Here is a 21,718-nt window from a genome sequence, read left to right on the forward strand (position 1 = left end):
GGCTCTTCATCTCCACTCACACTGGGGGGACACCTCCAAACCTCCCCTTCCCTCTGCTTTCCCACTCTTGAGCAGTGGAAGTTCATCTCTGTTCCAGGGCTCTGTTCCAGTGCACTCCCCTACCAAGAGCTTTCCATCCTCCTTCCCTCACATTTTTTTCCCCTTCTGCCTTCCTCCTGTGCTTCATTCACTTCCAGGAGGGACATTCCTGGGATGATGACTGAAGCCATGCACATTCCAGGTGTGGTTGGCTGAGTCCAGCTGATCAGGGCAGGCAGAGAATTCCCAAGTCTCCATGCCTGATTTCAGGCATCACCAAAATCCTGCTTTTCTGGAGAAATCCTGCAGCTGACACTGCCCCTGGGAGTTCCCTGCCAGTGTCACACAGCCCAGCCCACTCCAAATATCTTGGGGCAAGTCTGAAGCTGGGACACCATCCTTTTCCCATGAGATTCCAAGAGAAAGGAATTGTTTTGGGAAGTCACAGGAGAGGAAAGAGAATGCAACATTGTTAAGATGTTTATTTCCTCACGAAACCCCACCTTTCTGCTCTCCCCATCTTAAACAGCCAGAGTGGAAGAAGTTGCCAGTGCTAGAGGGCTTTTTCATTCTCTCTGGGAAGTATTTAGGCTTTTAGGAAGTTGTCTGGAAATCCTGCAGTAAAGAGATAAGCAGTGTGCTGGATCAGTGGCATTCAGGACACTTGAGGAAGGGCTCAAGTTCTTGGAATCTGGTGCCATTGGAAACTTCCTGGCAGGAGTTGCAGGAATTTGGTGTCTAGGGGGAGAAGGCAATGGAGGATCAATCAGTGCTAAGTGACAACCCCAAAGCATGGTCAGGCTTTTCCCAGATTTGGATGGTCCTGTCACTGTGATATTTTATGAAAAATCCCTTCGCGAGGATTTTTCTCCTGAGAAGCCTCAGAAAGGAAATGTAAACAAGAACTATCTGATTGCTTGGAATGTGCTTTGGAGATTGTTTACCAACAGGTGCATCTTTGATTGGTTCCATGTGAACTTAATGCAATCCCAGTCCAGCTGCGTTGGGACTCTGGTCAGTCACGAGTTTTTATTATCATTCCTTTCCAGCCTTCTGATGTCTCCTTTCTCTTTCTTTAGTATACTTTTAGTATATCATTTTCTTTTAATATAATATCATAATATAATAAATCAACCTTCTAAGAACTTGGAGTCAATTCTGATCTCTCACCTCGTCCTGGGACCCACAACAACACCTCAACAATTAGTAACCACATGGTCCCAGACAGATTTCCAAAGCCTCATTTGTGTCTTTATTCCTTATCCCATTGTCCTTTGGAAAGGGAATCAGAGGAGTTACAGCCCCAGCTTCAAATTGCTCCTATCAGACCTGAAGGAGATCACTTTGTTGGGCTCTTCTTCACCCTCATTCCTCTGGGAATTCATCCAAGACTCCTTTAAGGAGTCCTCCCCTCCCCTTGCTGTCCTCTGGATCTCCTCATATATTGATATATCAGGGAGGTAATGTTGTCCTGCCCCCCAAATTCCACGTGTCATCTTTGCCACATCATGTCAGAGCTGCAGTCTGAGCTCCTCCTGGATTCAACATGAAAACCCTTCCCACCAAAACTCTGGCTGCAATCCCAGCACATCTGGAGCAGCAGCACCTTCCTCAATCCCACACCAACCTCAGTCTGACTTTGCAACTAGAAATCTTCCTGTTCTTGAGAGTGAAAGCCAGAAAAGAAAAAGGAACAGAAAAAAATTATAAAGAAAAGGAAAAGAAAATGAGAAGGAATAACTGAGTGGCAAAAAGCAGAAGGAATGGCCAGAAATGGTAGCAAAAAAAGCAGAAGAATGGCTTAATAACAGCAGAATGTGCACCACAATTAAAACAAACTCCAGAGGCAGCTCCCAGCACAGGAGATTGCAGGCAGTGCAAGGAATTGTCCAGTCTTGGAGGCTCTTGGACCTCCATCCTTGAAAATCTTCAAATTCAGGTGGGACAAGCCCTGAGAATCCTGGCCTGGATCAACTGAAGTTGCACTGGAGATCTCCTGAGGTCCCCTTCAGCCTGAATTATCCCATGATCCTGCCATTTGACTGTTCCCAATATGCTGCCAAGCAGCTCTTGGGAGCTGGACAGGCTTCCTGAGCACGGGTGGGTGAGGAAGGGTGGGAAGCTCTTGGGAAGGGCACAGGGAAAAGGTGCAGTTCCTCCCCACACACCTTCATTGTTCATGGAGAGTGAGGTCAAAGAGAAACTGCCATGTCCACAGCACCATGGCTTTGGAAACCCCAAAAGCAGTCATGAAAATGGAGCTGGGGCAGGAAAAACGGCTGGGAATTCTCCCAGGAAGTCACACAACAGCAGCACAGTGGGAGAGCTGTGCTGGTGGGGCTTCTCAGCTTGACAGAAACGTGGGGTCACTGCTGCCAGCACCTGGAACAGAGCTGGACAGGCTGAGCCCGGGGACATCAGCACAAGGTGGGAACCGAGGATGCCCATGAGGACAGGGAGATGTCCATGAGGACAGTGACCCACGTGGTGAGTTCAGCAGGGCTGGCTTTAATCATAGAATGGTTTTGGGTGGGAAGGGACCTTAAAGCCCACCCAGTCCCACTCCTGCCATGGGCAGGGACATCTTCTACTGGAGCAGGTTGCTCCAAGCCCTGTCCAACCCAGCCCTGGACACTTCCAGGTGCTCCAGTGCTGCTTAGAGCTGTTTCCATAATGGATAAAGGTTTCTTCCCCCAAAGGATTCCCCACTGCCTTGGAGAAGCCAAGAGCTGCTGGGTCCCACTACCCAGCCCCCTGTGACCATCCACATTCCAGTCAAACCTGGGGATGGGAGAATAGAAGAATTCCTTAACTCCTTAGAAAAAGGTGGGAACAGCACATTATGCATCCTCAAAAGAAAGCCAATATAATAAAATGAAAATTCAGAGTGGGACAGCCCATACTTAAAATATTCAAAATTGAGAAAATACTTCATTTGATATAGCCACGGAGCTTGTTTGGTTTTGTTTGGGGGATATATTTTATTTTTTATTTGGGTTTGTTGTTTTTTTTTTTTTCTCAACAAAGCCACAGTTGTTTAAAAACAGATATACAAATATAGAATATTTTGAGATGCTGGAAGAATGGAGATTCGTGAGAATTCGTGAGAATTCTGTTTTCCCTTTGATGACACCAACATCAAAAAGTCTCCTAAAAGCCATTTCTAAACAAGGTTGTTAACACTGATGTCAGAGGTGAGCTCCCTGCCAGTTACAAGCAGGAGTAAAATACTCACAGAACAAACACAGGGAGGGAACCCGGGCAGTTCCCACCAGACCGGGAGGCGTGGGCACGCCTAGCAGCTCCCGAGTGCTATTTCCTCGGAAGGTGGGAAAACCTTGGAAAAGCTGAAGGTTTCGGGGTCCCGGTGGGGCCGGGGCGGGGCCGGGGGCGGGAGCGGGGGCGCGCCCCGCTTTAAGGGCGGCGAGGGCGCGCCCGGGACAGATCCGCGCCCGCTCGGACCCCGCAGCGCTCCGGTAAGGGCTGCACCGGGGCTGCACCGGGGTGGGGGTCCCGGTCCCGGTCCCGGGTGAGGGTTGGGGGCTTTGCCTCGGTGCCCCCCGCTTGTGCCGTGTCCCGCTTTGAGCCGCTGGACCCCCCCGGAGCGCAGCCGCGCCGCTAATGAGCTGCGGCGTTAATTAATGATCGCTCCGTTCCCGTCCTGTGTCCCCGCTCCGTCCCCTCGCAGCGGGGATCTGGGGCTTGTGAGGGGCAGTTTGGTGTTTTGGGGCATTCCCGTCCCTCCCCAAACGGGAAATGCAGAGCCCGGAGCGATCCTCGGGATGGGAATGCTTCGTGTTTGTGCTTGGAAAGAGCGGCAGCAGCGGCTTTGTGCTTTTGGGGTGTGTAATTAAATTGAGTGTAATCTACTGGGGCCAGAGATGCTCCGAGAGCTGGAGCACCTCTGCTCTGGAGCCAGGCTGGCAGAGCTGTGGGTGCTCACCTGGAGAAGAGAAGGATCCAAGAAAACCTTAGAGCCCCTTCCAGAGCCTAAAGGAGATCCAGGAAAGCTGGAGAGGGACTGGGGACAAGGAATGGAGGGACAGGACAAGGGAATGGCTTCCGCTGCCAGGGGTAGATGGGATTTTGGGAAGGAATTCTTTCCTGTGAGAACCTGGCACAGGGTGCCCAGAGAAGCTGGAAGTGTCCAAGAGACCTGGGAAGGTGTCCCTGCCCATGGCAGGGGTGGAATTGAATGAGTTTTAATGCCCTTTCCAACACAAACCAGTCTGTGATTCTATGACAAGCTATAAATTTATCTGTGCTGCATCAGACTGGGAGAATAGCAGTAGTTCAGGGTTTTGTTCCCTTTGAGAACCCTTTCTCATCCACTGTGGTTCCCTTTCACCCAGTGAGCTTAATTCACCAGCACACAAATAAATGGCTCAGTGAACCATGACTGTACAAATAAAAAAGTGGCAGAAGCAATGTTTGTCTTCAATTCATGATGCAAATGTAAAGCCTCAGCTGGGAAATGCTCTTTTGCGGGATTCTTGTTGATTTTTACAGATGCATTTCTGGGTGCGACGTTCTCTCACGCTTTAGCAGTTGGATTGCGAACGTCAGTTTACTTTTGGTGGAAAACTCAAATTATGTTTAGAAATATGATAGAAAACAAGTCTTGTTTGTCTTTTGGACAAATACCTCGAGTAGTTGTTTAAATTGTGGGCTGGTTGCTGGAGTTAAGGCTATAATGTAATAAAAGCATAAAAGATCCTTGACATGTGGACTGGCGGCTTTGTTCAGGATTTCTAATGAACATCAGTCCCTCTACCCTTGGGCAGTGATAGTTCCCTCGCTGACACCTGCTCAGCTTTTGCTCATTTCTGCATTGCAGATAATCAAAGGACTCTTAAAAGAGTACAAACACCAAAACAGCTAAAATTTAACTGACACCTGGAAGCCTTGAGCATCCCAGAGCAGTTCTGAATTCTGACTTCGGTAAGTCTGGGGGGCAGACAGAGAATCTAATACTGCCAAGTTATTTGTATGGGTGAAAGTACATTTATCAGCAATTTTGAGCATATTCATGGTACAGTTGTGGGTTCTCATGGCTGATCTTGACTCAGCTTCTGCTTTTGTTGTTGTTGTGGTGTCCTGTTATTTCAGCTGGCTCTTGTCCTGCAGTTCTGCTCTCGCAGCTTTTCATGGTCTCAAGCTGCAGTTCTGCACTTGAACCATTAGAAACTGAAAATCAATCAAAAAAAAAAAAATAGGAGAATCAGGGCTGAACAATTATTAGGGTCCAGGACCACTCCTCCTATTTTAAATTCCATAGAGCTGTTGTCACCTTCATTATCCCTCTCTGCTGTTTTGCTGAGTAGCTGCCTCAGTGTGGGAGGGGTTAAGAGATTTTTTGGTAATTTAATGTCCTGATGTCTTGGCCTCGAGTTGCACCAGGGGAAGTTTAGATTGGATGTTAGGAAAAATTCCTTCACCAAAAGACTCCTCAAACCCTGGAACAGGCTGCTCAGAGAGGTGCTGGAGCCATCATATGTTCCAAAACGTATGGATGTGGCACTAGAGGACATAGATTAGTGGTGATCATCATGGTGGTGCTTTATGGTTGGACTTGGTCTCAAGGGTCTTTTCCAGCCTTAAAGATTCCATGGTCCTGTGATGTGATTCCATGAGTCTGCCACATTTTGTCACTCATAACCAGTTTTTGGTACCTGGTGAGGAAAGGTGGATGTAGCGGGCATGGGTCAGATCCACAACCCTTCTCAGCTCTCTCCTGAGACAGATGACAGATTTTTCCTCTTATTTCATCACAGATATTTATTTTCCTGTCCTGCTTTACCTCACCTGCACTTTCCCCCCCAGGCCTGACACCATCCCCAGGGAGCTGGTGCCTCAGCTGTCAGGGCACCATGACAGCGCTGTCTCCCAACCTGTCATGCCACAATTCCTCCATCGATGACTTCCGCAACAGCGTCTACTCCACGCTCTACTCCATGATCAGCATCATGGGCTTCGTGGGCAACGGCGTGGTGCTGTATGTGCTGATCCGCACGTACCGGCAGAAAACGGCCTTCCAGATCTACATGCTCAACCTGGCCCTGTCCGACTTCCTGTGCGTGCTCACGCTGCCCCTGCGCGTCATCTACTACGTGCACAAGGGCCACTGGTTCTTCAGCGACTTCCTGTGCCGCCTCTCGTCCTACGCGCTCTACGTCAACCTCTACTGCAGCATCTTCTTCATGACAGCCATGAGCTTCTTCCGCTGCATCGCCATCGTCTTCCCGGTCCGCAACATCAGCCTGGTGTCGGAGAAGAAGGCCAAGTTTCTGTGCGTGGGCATCTGGGTGTTCGTCACGCTGACGAGCGCGCCCTTCTTGCGGAACGGCACCTACCAGCACGGCAACAAGACCAAGTGCTTCGAACCGCCGGAGAACTCCCAGAAGACAAACATGGTGGTGATCCTGGATTTCATCGCCCTCTTTTTGGGCTTCATCTTCCCCTTCGTCATCATCACCATCTGCTACACCATGATCATCCGCACCCTGCTGCGCAACTCGCTGCGGAAGAACGAGGCCAACCGCCGCAAGGCCGTGTGGATGATCGTCATCGTCACCGCCACCTTCCTGGTGAGCTTCACGCCGTACCACGTCCTGCGCACGGTGCACCTGCACGCGCTGCGCCTGCGGGGCCCCGGCTGCGCCGACACCGTGTTCCTGCAGAAAGCCGTCATCGTCACCCTGCCCCTGGCAGCCGCCAACTGCTGCTTCGACCCCCTGCTCTACTTCTTCTCCGGGGGAAACTTCCGGCAGAGACTCACCACGCTGAGGAAGGCGTCCTCCTCCAGCTTGTCACAGGCCTTCAGGAAAAAGATCTCCGTGAAGGACAAGGAGGAGCAACCTTTTGGAGAAAACCAGAGGGAGAATGGAAAGGCAGCTGTGGCTCCTTTGTAAGGAGGTTTGACTTTCCCCTCAGAACTCTGGTGGGGGATGGAGATCTCTGAACTTCCAGAAGATGGGATGGAGGCTTTCAGGCCTTTGTTGCAGTTAAATAACTGTGGACAGTCCCTGGTTTGTGGTACTTGGTGGCAGAGCCACTGCTGGGGCTGGGCAGCCCCTGGGACCCCCAGAGCCACGTGGGACAGAGCAGCCACCACCAGCAAGCTGTGGAGCTGCTGCTGAACTCCCAAACCCCCTCCAAGGCTGTATTTGGGCGTTCGCTTCATTTCACAACTTTCCAAGAGCGTTAATTCCCCAAGCCAGCGGGAAATGTACACAAAGCTTGTGGCGCGTGGGGAACTCCTGATGAACAGCGAGGGCAGAGTTTTCACAGGAACTTCAAACAGCTGCCAAGTTATTTACACAGCAAGGCCAGGATAATTCCTGCCCTGCTCCCAGCTGCCTCTGGATTTTGGTTTTTATGATCATTATGTGTGTTTTAGGCTCCCAGGGCTGTGCCTGGGCTGCAAATTGGGATGGGCCCCTCTCTCACCCACACTGAGCAGCTCAAGAGGCTTTGGTGGGCAGCAGATTTGCCAGTGTTTTCCCAGTTTCTAGAAAAATCCATGGGATCAGTTGTAGAATTGAACTATCCTACTGTGCAGGATAACTTAGAAATAAGGATAAGAGGGAGCCTTATTTCAGTGGGACTAGTCCTGAAGTGATGGCTGCAGGATTTAGAATATCACTCCAGTTTTTGGGGAAGTTTTAGGCAAAAGTGGAGCTCTGCATGCTTGGAGTCAGATATGACTTTCTCAACTATTGGCCAAGGGTGTTAAATTAATAATAAATATTAAAAAAAGCGCTCTAGGATATGTGATTCTGTTCCAGAGTGTTCACCTCACCCACACCTGGCAGCAAAGAGGCAACACAAGGCCCTTGGAAAGATTTTTAGGAAGAGCTGGAGATCCAAAATCTGAATCTGGATGAGATGAGATGCTGAAAAAACATTGGGCTGTTTTTCTACTGTAAAGAAAAACTATAAACTCTTGGATGGAGGGAAACATTCCTGTACTTTTCCAGGGGATCTGCAGGAAAGCAGCTCCTGCTCTGCTGGAGAAGAGCCCAGCCAGAAATGTGCGACACATCCCAACAGAAATAGAAATTCTTGTTGGATTAAACCTCACTGTTCATTTATCAGCTCCTTCTCCAACTGAAAGTGTGTTTGGATATGGTATTTATGAAATTACTCGATGTTATCTTCAATAAAGAAAACAGTTTTAGTAGTGAAGAATAACAGTGAGCAAAAGGAGTTTGGCTTGGAGAGGCATCTGCTGGAGAAATTATCTGTACAGATAATTGGAGAGTGAATTCTCTCTTGGCACCACAGCCATTGCTCAGCAAAAGGCACTTGAAAAACCAAATTCACCTGCAGGAAAAATTATGGATGTGAATTTCCAAGGAGATCTGAAATTCCTTTGTTAAATATGAAGGATAAAGCATAAATATGAAGGCTTAAAGCTGCTGCTGTAGAGTAGAGTTAGAGCAGGAAGGCAGAGCCAAGAGTTCAAAGCCAGAACTGCAAATGTTCAGGGAAAAAATGTGAATGAATTGGCTAAAACTCATTTTTAAGGGTCAGCACTGAGTATTCCACTTGTGTCTCCAGGCTTTAAAGGTATTGTAAAACTGTAAAAAATCCTCATGGATTTTTATTTGGAATATGCAGAAATAACATGCCCATTCCCAAAGTTTAAAATATTGTACAGTAAAGCTAAGTGTGTGTGTATATATATATGTATATATTGCAAAGCATTTTTATTGTACCAGACGTATTTTTTAACCTTTTGCCTTTTTTGTTTAAATGAGACAATGTTAATGGCAAAGGAAATGGCAGCTTTTTTTATTTTCTTTTTTTATGCACTAGGAATGCCTGTTTTAAAAAACTTTACTGAATACCAAGTGAAAACATTACAAGTGTAATTTTAATTACTGTTTTCTGTGGCTCATTTGAAAGTCTCTGTTACAGATTCTTCTTCCCTACAATAAAACTTCATTTGCACACAGCACCAGAGTGTAATACTTGCTTAATAATAATAATTTATAATGGTGTAATAAACACTTAGAGCAGCACAGATGTTGCTGAGATGTTGGGAGAGTTATTTCGCTCCAGCCAGACTGGACTTTGCCGTAGCCCAACTTCCCTGGAACTGCTGTTGGGGGATCTGTTGGAGCCAAAACACTTCTGAGGGTCTTGAGAGACCTTGCAGTGGTGGAGCAGCCCAACAAAAAGCATCTGGAAATTGGGTAAATTGGGATTTACAGACAGAAAATGCTTGGAAGACAGCTGGAGGGGCAGGTATGAAATTGGTGAGGGGGATTTTTGTGTGTTCTGTGTGGTCACACGTCACAAATGCACGGAAAAGTCTGCTGGGAATGTTTTCTCCTTGGAGCTCCCCAAAGCAGGGGCTGCAGGGCGGTGTTTGGCTTTGCCACCAGCTCGGGGTGACAATGTCCCCGCGTGTGCCTGTGCCCTGGGGACACAGCAAAGTGTCACCCTGGCAGCAAATCCCGGGCAGGTTTTGCTCAGGAATAGGAGCCTGCAGAGAAAGCTGTGCAGAGAAACAGGGATTGTTACTGGGATGGGGCAGGTTGGGAGTTGTGGTGTTTTGGGGGCTGTACACCGTGACAGGAGCTGGGGACCGAGTGTCACCCTGCTGCGGTGACGGAGATGCAGAGAAAACGAAAGTGAGCGGGTTGGGTTTTTGCTTGAAACGGGGCTATTTTCTGCTGCAGTTTCTGGTCCAATGGTGTCCCCTAGTGCTGAGCCCTTCCCGCAGCCTGTGCCTGCCGAGGTTTCCTCTTTTCATTTAGTCCAGCCCCAGTTCCTCTCCTGTCATTGTCCTGTTTCCTCTGGCGCTGACCCCTTCGTTTCTCCCCTCCCCTCCCTGCCTGTATTTTATTTCATCACAATCTTTGGGGTTTCCCTCTCTGCTTTCCTTTTGATTTTCCCTATTTTTCAGGATGGATGCTCCAGCGGGGAAGAACCCAGCCACAGAAAGACCCAGTACCCTCCTCATGCCCTGGGCTCCAACTACACCCTCAACTTTGCCTAAAAACACTGATTTTCCATAGGATGACTGTGCCAGTATGGACCTGCAGAGCTTCCACTGGGAGCTGGTGGTGAGTACAGCCCTTGGGCATCACCTCCTCGTGCCAGTTTGGCCTGGGTGTGTCTGGGAGGGTCATTTCTGACCAAACCAGTACAGCTGTGGGTGAAAAGCTCTGCAAGAAACTGGTTTTCCATGCGGGAATGGAATGGTCCTGCTTGTCTCCCACCAAGGGAAAAGGAGCTGCCACGCGGGGAAGATCAGACACTGTACATGGGACATGCTCACCCTAATTCCATAAACTGCTTTCCCATAAAACTCCTGCAGCATGTGAGAAGCCAGCAGCCCTTCAGTTTAATGAGCAATAAAGTCCAAGCACTGGCAATAAAGAGAGATTTCCTCTCACTCCTGCTCTGAGCATGGTGCCTCCTGCTCCTCTCCATCCTTGAGCATGAATTTTGGGGCTGGAGGGGTTCAATCCATTCCCACTGCCTGGATTCCCCAGGGATCTGTGCACTGAGAAGCTCTGGCTCCCTTATGCAGGAGTTAATTCTCAAGCTGAAGCTTAAATTAGCATTTCTGCCCAATTTCCACTATCGTCTGACATTAGGAGAGGGACTTCTCCCACATGGCAGGAAGGAGAACACCAGGCTCTTTATCCTTCTCCTACACAGGGCAATTCACCTGATTACCAGGGGAAAAAAACTCAGGAGCAAAAATGAAGGAAAGCCCATCAAATTTTGAAATACCATCAGCACCAAAATCTCTTAGAAGCATTCCTGAAAGCAATAAAATGTCTTAGAAACATTCCTGAAAGCAAACCTGAGGGATGAAAAGCCCAGCCTGATGCTTGGGGTTACAAATCCCTCTTGGGATCAGCAAGGTTGGGAACTCAACCCTGCTTCTCCCAAACTTTTAATTCCAGCCCTTGCAAGGGGCTGAACATACAAACAACTCTGTGGAATATTTGCAGGCTTCACTGGAGGGGGAAATGTGCCCGTTTTGTTCTTGTCAGTGTGGTTTCTTACGCTTCAGAGGAAAGCAGCTGCCCTGGGAGCAAAGCAAGGGCCCTTGCTAGGTCAATAAATACATTCCTGGTGGATCTTCACCAATTTGGGAGGAACAGAAGGAATGAGGCAGCAAAACCCCACATTTCTGATCATTAATAAAAATTCCAAGTGCAGGACCACTGCTGCAGGTCTCTGCAAACAGAATTTGGTTTGGGTTTGGCTTCTTAAAATCCCTTTATTTGTGAGGAGCACGACTCCCTGGTGATCCACTTGAGTTTCATTTCAGCAAGGTGAGGTCACTTGGGTTCTTCAGCCTGGAGAAGGGAGGACACAGGGGAGACCCCTCAGGAGCTGCAGCTCCTCCTGAGGGGCAGCTCCAATCTCTGCTCCTTGTGGCAGGGACAGGAGCCAGGGAATGGCTGGAGCTGCGTCAGGGGAGGGTCAGGCTGGATTTTAGGAAAAGGTTCTTCCCCCAGAGAGTGTTGGGACTGCCCAGGCTCCCAGGGCATGGCCCCAAGGCTGCCAGAGCTCCAGGAGGGTTTGGACAGCACACCCAGGGATGCACAGGGTGAGGTTTTTGGGGTGTCTGTGCAGGGCCAGGAGCAGAACTGGTGATTTTTGTGGGTCCCTTCCAGTTCAAGGTATGACTCTGAGAGGCTCCCCACAGTCCCTGAGCCCCCCAGTAACACCTGGAGGGTTCAAGGACAAGGAGACACACAGGACAGGAGTGTCACCATGTCCCTGCTGCAGGGACAAGCAGGACAGGAGTGACAGGAGTGTCACCATGTCCCTGCTGCAGGAACAAGCAGGACAGGAGGTTCCTGCAGGTGTTTTTTCTGACCAGCCCAGAAGGCTGCAAAGGGCTGACTCTGGCTTTGGGAGCAGTTATTGCAAAAGGCAGCCTGTGGCTGGACTGTTAGAATTGCATCTGTCCCAGGATGCCCCAGGATCAGAGAGGTTTTATTTCCTTTCTGAGTAACCCTGAGACAGCCCCTTCTCTCTGCCCTGTCCTCCCCACGTTACTCATGGCAGGAAGCTGCTTACGTGAGTGAGGGCTGGAAAATGCTGCACTGCCCTTTCACCACGAATTTTCAAGGAAAATGGAATGAGAAGTTCCCCCACACTGGCCTTGAGCCACTGCCTCCTGTCAGCAGCATCTCCTCCCACCCTCCCCACGTCCTCCATCCCCCTGAACCACTGTGCCAGAGGTCCACAGGACTCCAGAGCTGCTCCGGGCTCCTCCTCATTTCCCAGGTGGGACAGGCAGGGCAGCAGCTTCCCCACCAACCTGGAGCAGCATCCTCACCTCTGGGGAAGGGCTTGTGGTCCCCAGCTCCAGAGAAGAGACTGGAGCAGGGCTGAGAGCCCTTGGGGAGGGCAGGACTCCAGGGGGGCAGAGGCTGAGCTCAGGTGGATTTTCCTCTGGGTTTGCAGTGTGATGAGCCCAGTCAGGGTTAATCATATCCTGTGGGAGGAAAAAGAGCCCTCAAGGATGTGAACTAATGGAACAGAGGTGCTGAGGAACGGATGTCAAAGCCCTGGGGGACAGTCCTGCACATCCTCAGCTCCTGGGCTGGATCCTCCTGGGATCCCTCCATCTGTTCAGATCCTCCTGAGATCCATCTGTTCACATCCTTCTAGGACCTATCTGGTCAGATCCAAATTGTGCCACTAACACCAGCTGATGGTCGAGTTTGCTGCCACTGTAATTAAAACTAAACTAATCAATAGAATCTGAGGTTGTTCTGAGGGTCAGCAAATGTCTCTGGTGCATCTGCACGTGGCAGAGGAGACTGGAGCCACTGGGCAGGGCTGAGCAGGAGCCTCCAGAGCCACAGAGAGTGGCACCAATGATTCAACTCAAATTAAATGTCTAATTATGGTAACTCTCTCTCATGGTGGGAATCCTGCTGGTGAAACAACCCCAGCAAATATCCAATATTACCCTGAGTTTGTGTAAACTCAGGCACAGCCTCCACAGCTTCCAGAGAGGTGCCCGAGCTCGTGGCCTCCTCCCCCAGCACTGACCCCTCAGCAGAGCTGTATATTTTGATTTTTCCCTGTTTATTTCTACTGGATGTTCCTCTGAAACAACTGTGCTCCACCAAGGGCTGCTGGTGGAGGAGGCAGCTCTTACCCTTCATACTCAGGGAGGGCACAATTTGTGGCTAAAATGACTTTGAGAAGGAAGGTGGGAAAAGTAGAAATATGGTTTATTGTCTGTAAGACCTAGAAAAACAACACAGCCAGGAAAATACTGCCCCCCTGTGAACCAAGGAGAGCGATAATGAAAAGTTAAAGCTGAAGTTTCAATCCCAAATTTAATTCAGTTACAAGAAAAAAATATGTAAATTCTTCAGCCCCTTCTTTCCCTGGAAGATTGAAATTTTTATAAAATACCAGCTCTTTATCCAAACTACAAGGATTATGTCACTACAAACTGCAGGAATTGTAGGGAGAGGGAGGAGATTTTGGGCTGTAGTAAATTAGGGAATATTTTTGTTTCTTTCTATTTTATGTTAAAGTTCAGGGGCTTTTCCCTTAATCACCTTTGCCATCCCAGCTCACACAAACACAGTTTAGACTCCTTTTGGATGGAGGGATTTATATTTAAAGCCTTTTATTGATGGTTTTTGATGGATTTTATATAGAAATACATAAATAGGAAGACCAGGGGCAGTGGTGAAAAGGCAACACTGAGCAAGACCCTGATGCTGGTGAGGCGTTTTCTGTCCCCTCTCTTAAAGCTAAAGGGGTCAGGGCCCCCTGAGGAGGCACTGACAGCATTTTATCCATCAGAAGGAGGATTTTAAAGCCCAGTAAGCTTTGATAAGGGCAGGGGTTAACAGAGCTCCCTGAGTGCCACTGTGACAAAAGGCCAGCCCTGCTCATGTCCCACACGCGCTGCCCGGGGACGCTGCTGGCACCGCTGGGGGAGAAAGGATGAAGTAACAGCAAAGAGGGGAAGTGAAAAGGAGATTGCTTCATTTCTTTATGAAACAAGGGTCCTGCAGTTCTCTCAAAACGTGGGCTTATTTCTGGAGAAACTGCTGGAACAGACACCGAGCCCCCACATGTTACTGGGGGAAGGATTTGGTGGCTCTGCAGGGTGACCGGTCACAGGGGGCCACTCACAGGTACAAATATTAAATATTCCATGTCTGGAGGCTTTCCCTCAGCTCCAGTAGAAATGTTGAGCATGATTAAGACCAAAGAGAGCCATTCCAAGCTTTTTATTGAAGGAGGTGCTTCAAACACTTGGTCTCAGGAGGTGGGAATGGGGCAGTGCCACTGCTGGGGTTCAGCCACCCCATCCCTCTCCAAGGCAGAGGAACTGTGGGACCAGGGGTCCCAAATCCCTTCCTGGCACACAGGAGCTGCTCACCCCCCTCTCACAGCTCTAACACAAATCTATCCTCATCCTGTCATGCTTATCTCACCCCTTATCTCACCCCCAACAAGTGGGGACCCCTGACTGCCCAGGCAAATGGGAAGAGATTTATTCCTGGTGTGTCAGTGGGGCAGAGGGGCAGAGGTTGATGCTGGAGCACCAGGCCATTCTCCACCTCCTTCTCCAGCAGGGAAGTTCACCCTGAGCTCCCCACCAGCTCAGGATGAGCACTGGGGTGGTGACCAGGAGCACTGCCCTGCAGAGACAGCCTCAAGGCACATCCCAGGAAATGTCACAGCTCCATACTCCACTTTCACCCCTCTTCATTCCTTCTGCTTTTCTCACAGTGACTGCAAAATCCACTGCTGGAGTGTCACAGACAATCCCCACATCCATCCCCACCTCAATCCCATGGATGAGCTCAGCTGGCAGCTGCTCCAGGCCCCATTTGCAGCCTCTGGAGCCTCCAGCCCCTTTTCCAGAGCAGGGAAATGGCAAAGCCAGCACTCCTGGAGTGGAGCCTTGGAAGGGCTCCCTGAAATCCCCCACTCCCAGCAGCCTCCAGCACCAGGCACAGCAGCAGGGAAAGCAGTGAGGAGGATTTTTCATTGCAAGAGAAGATGGGGAAGGTGGGAAGGGGCCAGTTTGGGGATTTTTTCTACTTTCTCTCCTAAAGTGTCCTCGATAATTCCACTTGCAGATTCTCTCCCAGAGATCTGCTCTGCCAGCTGAGAAATGCTCCTTGTGCCACCACCTCCCATGGAATATCAGTGCTTGGACCTTCCCTCTGAGGGTGGGAAGCCAGATCCATGCCAATCTCAAACTGGAGATCATTAGCCCCAAACAAATAAGTCGATTTCAGTAATGGATACAACGTGGAGGTTCCCTGGAGGAGCCAATATTCGAATTCTTCACAGCTGCATCTCTGCCTTTTGCTGGGTGGGTTTGTTTTATTTTTTTCTCTTTAGCCTGAAGTGCTCCCAAGTGCCTCATGCCATGTGCCTGCTTCTTATTTGCATCCCAGACCTGATTCATAATTCTGCACTGATATAAAATCTATCAGCTAGAAAATGCTCATTGGGGTGGGGAGAGTCCTTTCTGCAGTGCTGAGGACACTGATCTGATGGGAAAGGGAGTTGTGGCTGTAAGAGGAGACCCCAGCACAGAGCAAGGGCCCCCAGGCCTCCATCAAGTGAAAAATAAAAAATAAAACAAAAAAGGGAATGGAAACAATCACGAGGAATGGGCTTATTGTAGGAGAAAGCAAGTAAAAGAGGTTGTTTGGGGACAGGGAGGAAAATGCCAGATAGGAGAGAAATAGAGCTCTGAAGAGAGACAATGGAGAACTGGAGGGAAACAATTGAAGTCCCATGTGGACAGGGAGCAGGGAGATCAGGGAGCACAGGCAGCTTTTCCCAAAGGTGCTGCAGCTTCCAGCACTCTCAGCCCAGGGGTGGACATCAAACCTTCTGTGCACAGGGAAATTTTGGTGCCAATGTGAGGGGAAAAGGGTTTGCATGCCCTAAAAGTGAGGTGGGGGGAGTTAAAACAAGGGCAGCAGCCAGAAAAACAAGCGAACCTGTGCAAAGGCAGGAAACCTGCTCCAAGTGCCCAGCAGGAAGGAAAGAGCCCAAACAAAGGGATGAGCATCACATTACACCTGACACAGGAATATTTCAGGTTTTATCAGTCCTCCACTGCTGAGGGCTCACCTGCAGCTCCCCTGGATGTGCCCTTCAGAAGAAGTTAAAAAAGAAATCAGCGTTTCAACAACTGAACTCAGCCTTTTGTCTGATGGAAAAAAAATCAATTCCAAATGTGGAGATTTCAATACAGGCTGTAATTTTGTTACAATTCAGATTTATTCTGCTTGCTTTCTTCCCTCTTTATTTTCTTTTTTTTTTTGTCCTTCCCCTCCTCTCTGTTCCCCAGACATTGGCTTTGGTGCCTGTTCTGCTCTCCAAAGACCTTTCTCAGCTGAACTCCATGCAGGGAAATGAGCCCCTGCCCAGCCCAGGAAGTGAATTCCCCTCTTTGGGATAAAACCACAGGATTCAGGTGCTTCTGCAGCATCCTGGGCATGTTCTCTTTATGCAGAGCAGCAGGAAAGCACATTGGAGATGGTTTGTTCAACAGCTTCACTCTGATTTAGAAGAGCCTTAGAAATGAACTTATTTTGGCTTCGTCCTTTCATCACCAGAGCAAGGACAAGCATTTCCAGCTCCAACATGTTTAAATGATGGTTGCTTTGATTTCCTTGGAGATGTGAGCACAGCCCCAGGTGAGCAAACCTGACCCAGCCCTGGGGTGCCTGTGATGGGGTCAGCTGGAGAACTGTCCCTGTACCCACCTGGCAGCAGCTCTGCCCCTGCTCCTGAGCGTTCCCAAGGCTCTAGGGATGCTGCAACACCAGGGAGGGAGGGAGGGAGGCAGGATGGGCTCCATCCCACAAGGAGATCCTGTTTTCTCCAGCTGAACATTCTGCTCTGGAGCAGAAGCCCCAGCAGGTGCCCACGTTGCTTCCCAAGGCCTCTGCTTGGACCTGCTCATTCCCAACAATTTCCTGAGGCACAGAGTTCTTCAGCCTGTTTGGATTTGGGTTTTCTTTTTTTTGTCTTGTTTGCTTCTTGGCTTGGGGCAAGAGTTACAGATTTATGGCTAAACAGAGCCAGTGGTTGGAACTGGACTGAAATGAGATGTTTGATTCCTATCAGGGCCCTTGCTGAATAAACTGAGGAGAAACGGAGCAGAAAGACCTTGCAGAAGGTGGGAGAGACCAGGCAGGTGTTCCACAGCCTTCTACTCACATGGTGGTGACAGCAGCTCCAGACTGGGGCTCACAGAAGTGAGGAACAACTTCCCCACTCCAGGATTTTACCATTTTCAGGTATCCAGTGGCAAGGTGGGAGCTCCAGCCCTCCCTCCTGCATGGCAGAGGGATGAGGGTGAGCTCAGCATTTCCTCCCTGCTCACAGAAAGATCTTCAGTGGGCCAGGTTTTAATTAATTCCCTTTTCCAAAGAGCCCCTGTTGTGCTGGCAGCCTGCAGGATGGGGCAGAGGGAGGTGTGGGAGCAGCTCAAGGTCAGGACATGCAGTGTTTGCTCATGGGCTCTGCCCCATAACGAGTGAAGGAATCATAAACCAGGTGTTCCCCAGCACTGAACTTCATCCCTCGCCACCTCCAGCAGCCATAAACACCAGCAGTGTTTGTTGTGGGCTGCAGAGGGCTTTTGGTTGGGTTTTTGTGGTGACTTTGTGCCAGCAGGTTTGTGGATTTGGGGCTGATGTTCAGAGGGATTTTATGGGAGCAGGTCTGTGCCAGGATTCCTGGTCTGGAGTGAGGGTTCTTGAAGGGTTCTGGGTCCTGCTTGGAGAAAGAAGCACAGACAGCAAAATGTGGTGTCCACCTGCATTGCCATCCCCTGCCAGGCTTCCCTGCCTTCTGTGCTGGCCTGTCCATACTGATACAAACACCTGCATTTTCTTTTTCATACATCTTTTTTTGCTATAAGGTGCCTCCAGAACTGAAAACCACTGAGGGCAGAGAGTTCTGAAAATACTACTGAACCCAGAAGAAAATCTCCAAAGTTGGTGTAGTTTTTTCATTTAAAATGACTCAATTTTAGTGACTGGTCACCGCCCTGTGCCTCTGCCAGTGTCACCTGTTTGTTTAGTGGGTGTTCAATAACCCTAAAGCATTTCTGCTGGTGTTGATTTGCTTCTGTGCTTCAACATCAAAGAAACAGCACTTGGATGGGGCTTGGATCAGCCTGTGAGAGTGGAAGGTGTCCCTGCCATCGGCAGGGGGTGGAACTGGATGGGTTTTAAGGTCCCTTCCCAAACCATCCCAGGATTCCGCGACTCTGTGGAACAGGGATGAGGGCACCCACAGAGGAGCAGGTGTGGGACCTTTGAGGAAAACCCCCTCTCCTGATGCCCTCCAGGCTTCTCCCATCGTGCTGCCCCCCGAACCCCCAGGCAAGGTTTGCTCCCTGTGGAGCAGACCCCACAGCTGGGGAGAACGCTCCGGGTGTGGAGGGAGCGGTGCCAGCGCACACGGCTGCAGAATCCGCTCCAGCCCCGCTGTTCCCTCCTGCACATCCCAGCACAGCTCCCTGCAAAGTGCTGCTTGAGGGAGGTTTGTTTGCCAGGCTGTGCTGCCCTGCTCCCTCCTGGAGTGCAGGCAGCAGGAGTTTGTGTGGAGCCAGGGAAGGCCAAGGGAACGCGTTCCAAGTCCCGAGCCCGCGCTCGCAGCTCCCAGCGAAGGCAGGAGCGGGGAGGCTTTGCTGGACACGAGTTCAAATAACCAGAACCGTTATTATTGCAGTCCAAGGATGGAAAAACAAACATTTTTATTATGGGCTGGAGCTGAAACTCCAGGATGGCTGCTAATCCCCCTCATAAGTGGGGTGTTGGCGTGGAGGGGGGTGTGCATCCAGGTTTTTGTTATTCAAGCTCCCCAACCCGCGTTCAGACTGGGATATGTTGTAACTGCAATATTCCTCTTATCTTTCTTTTCTCCCCTCTCTGTCAAAGGGTTTTCTTTTCCATTTTTTAAATATTTTTCTTTCCCCCTGCCCCTTTATTTTTATTAACTCACCTAGAGCAGTTGAATCAGCAAATTAAAAAAATGAAATTGCAATTCCAAATTTTCTAGTGGAAGAATGAGCATGCTTTTGGCACTGCCTCTTGCCATTGTTTTGTTAAGACAGAATCTCCTCAATTCCCCTCTTTTCCAATGTTTTTTTTTCCATTTCAGAGCCTTCCCTTCCTTTATAAGCCCAGATTTCTTCCCATTTGTCCTCTCTTTCCTCCCTCCTGACTCATTTCCACTTCCCATTTCTTTTCTCTTTCCCTTTCCTTTTGCCAAGTGTTCTTTGATGTTATATTCTGCTATTTTTAATTCCTCTTTCCCAAGCCTGGATCCACCCCCAACCCAGTGCCCTCTTCCTCTCCAGACTGAAAGGACAATCTGGGCAAAAATTTCCTCAAAATCCAACTTTTCCCCATCCAGCTCTGTGTGCGGAGCCCACTGTCCTCGCACGGTCCTTGTGGCTCTCCAGGAATTTCAAAATGGAGTAAAAGCTGCCCTCAGCCTTGTTCCATGTAATTCCTGACCCATTTGATCAGACCTTCCTCCCAGGCAGTTTGGTCACCGTGCTCCTCGCGCCAAATATTCCTCCCGTGCGGCTTTTCCGTCTGGAACATCCCGCCTCTCCCTTTCCAGCCCAGCTGTAAAAAACAGCTTTCCCTCACTGTCATGCTGGGTGTAGGCAGCAAACATTGGGTCATTTCTTTTCCGTGGAGTGGGAATAGCTGTGGCACTTGGAGTTTGAAAGGAGCCTGGAGCCTGTGGGGTGTGGGCAGCTTTGAGATATTTCATCAAGTCTCACTGGGAACGAGTTGTGAACCCCTTGAAGTTTCTCCACCACTTTGCTGGAATGACCTTGTTAGGATATAAGATCCATTTAAAATGGAAATTTAAGGAGAAAATATTGATTCAAAGGAAAAGGATTTTTCTGCACTGCATTATTACCTACAAAAGAATTCTTGTCCTTATCAAAGCTGGGGGGGGAGTCCAGGAGCTTTCAGAGCAAAGAATGCTCAGCATTCCCTCCCAAGGACCTCCTTTATTCTGGATATCAGGCACAGGACATCACCACGGGGGATCACAGCCACCTCTAGTCACAACTTGTGAGGTTTAGCTGGCAGTGGAAAAATACCGAGCCTGGGAAGTCAAAACAGTCCTTGAATCTCTGCTTTCAGCAGCAAAGTTCATTTGGTGCAGAGTGCTTCAGATTTCCAAATCCCATCTGGTGGGTCACTTTCAGGAGATCTCCCAAAAATTAAGCCCAAATATTTCACTTCAGAATGAAATCCCCAGGGCACTGCAGATTAGGTAGAGCCTGTGGAGTTCTAAGATTACTGAGATGGAGTGCTGAAGATTCCAGGAATTCTCTCAAAGGTGAAATTATTCACCAACTTTTTGTTCCTAAAGCAGGTCTGCACTCACTGAATCCTGTGCTGGTCTGGTCTTCCACCTTTCCTGAGGTGTTCCCAGACTTGAATGGGAGCTGGAATTAAAGAATTCCATTTGGGGCCATTAGTGAAATTCAGAGTTTAATATCAGGGACAAAAGCATGGTGAGACTCAAAACAAAAGAGCAGAATATTTTTCCCCTAAATCTTTGTCTGAAGGTTTCAATCTAGTTTATAGGAAAATTTATAGTTTCTTATCAACCATAATAAAACATGGGATGTGCTGATCCAGACTATTCCACAGGGAAGAGAATCAGGCCAGGAGTCACACATGTGCAGGAAAACTTGTGGAAGGGGTAGAAAGGAGAGCAATTTCAGTGCAGAGATTTTTACCAATTATCTTGTTAAGAGGAAAAGGTTTCTCCTGCCCTTTCCACCTGGAATTTGCTGTGGGTTCAGCTATAAAATTTTGCTTTTCAGATGCAACAGATTTTATGTTCTTTCACCATTTGCTCCCAATTAGAAGGAAATATATTCATCATTTTATGGGCCTATATGAGTAAAATTAATGGTAAAGTTACACTGAGAGTTGTTTTGGCCTTTATTTAACAGGGTAACCTATTAATTGCTTAAAAATTCAGCAGCCACCACCTCTTCTGGCCTTTCTAACCAGGACCTGATTGTTTAAAAAGATGGATGGGAATTTATTTTAGTCCTGTCCAGCACAGGGTGTTCGTTCTGGCAAATCAACCCCTTCCAGAGAGAAATTCTCTGACATTAAGGAACAATTTCTTCTATTCATCATAACATTTTCTATATTCATTATGAACACATCTAAGATCAATCTGGGGGTAAACATAAGCCCATTCATTTTAAAAGGTTAGTCTTTCTATGTCCATTATATAGATTATATATACACATTTATTACATTGCATATAAATGTCAAGTGTGACCTTTTTCTGCTGTGATCCACAGTTTAGTGGGGCTTGTATAAAAGCACAGCTGTCACATTTATTTTACATCCACATGGAGCTGAATTCCACACAGAATATCTCTGAAATCGCTGCTTTAAGCAAGTTTGAGGCACATTTTTTAAAACACATTAATGAAAATATATTGGTGTAAACTGCCTGGTGGAAATAAGGTGTAGAGTGTAAGATTAATTGGTACATTATTTGCCATGAAGAAAAAATGGATGTGCCAGAGGGGCTCTGCAGCCCAGGAGGGATTTTTTCAACCCCTGCCCTTGATCCTCTTTGCAGCAGGGCTTGGGCTGCTCTGAGGCTGAACATGGCA

At 48.8% G+C, this 21,718-nt stretch overlaps 1 protein-coding gene across 1 annotated transcript; it reads left to right on the plus strand.

The window, feature by feature from the left end:
* The first annotated feature begins 4,882 nt into the window (after nt 1–4,882).
* Nucleotides 4,883–9,006, plus strand: CYSLTR1 (cysteinyl leukotriene receptor 1). Its single transcript, XM_071442214.1, has 2 exons — nt 4,883–4,980; nt 5,863–9,006. The coding sequence occupies exon 2, from the start codon at nt 5,910–5,912 to the stop codon at nt 6,948–6,950; it is 1,041 nt and encodes a 346-aa protein (XP_071298315.1). The 5' UTR covers nt 4,883–4,980; nt 5,863–5,909; the 3' UTR covers nt 6,951–9,006.
* The last annotated feature ends 12,712 nt before the right edge of the window (nt 9,007–21,718 follow it).

Source organism: Agelaius tricolor, unplaced genomic scaffold (assembly GCF_023055355.1).
Source record: "Agelaius tricolor isolate 1412-34295 unplaced genomic scaffold, bAgeTri1.0.p SCAF_17, whole genome shotgun sequence".
In the NCBI taxonomy this organism is placed as follows: Eukaryota; Metazoa; Chordata; class Aves; order Passeriformes; family Icteridae; genus Agelaius; species Agelaius tricolor.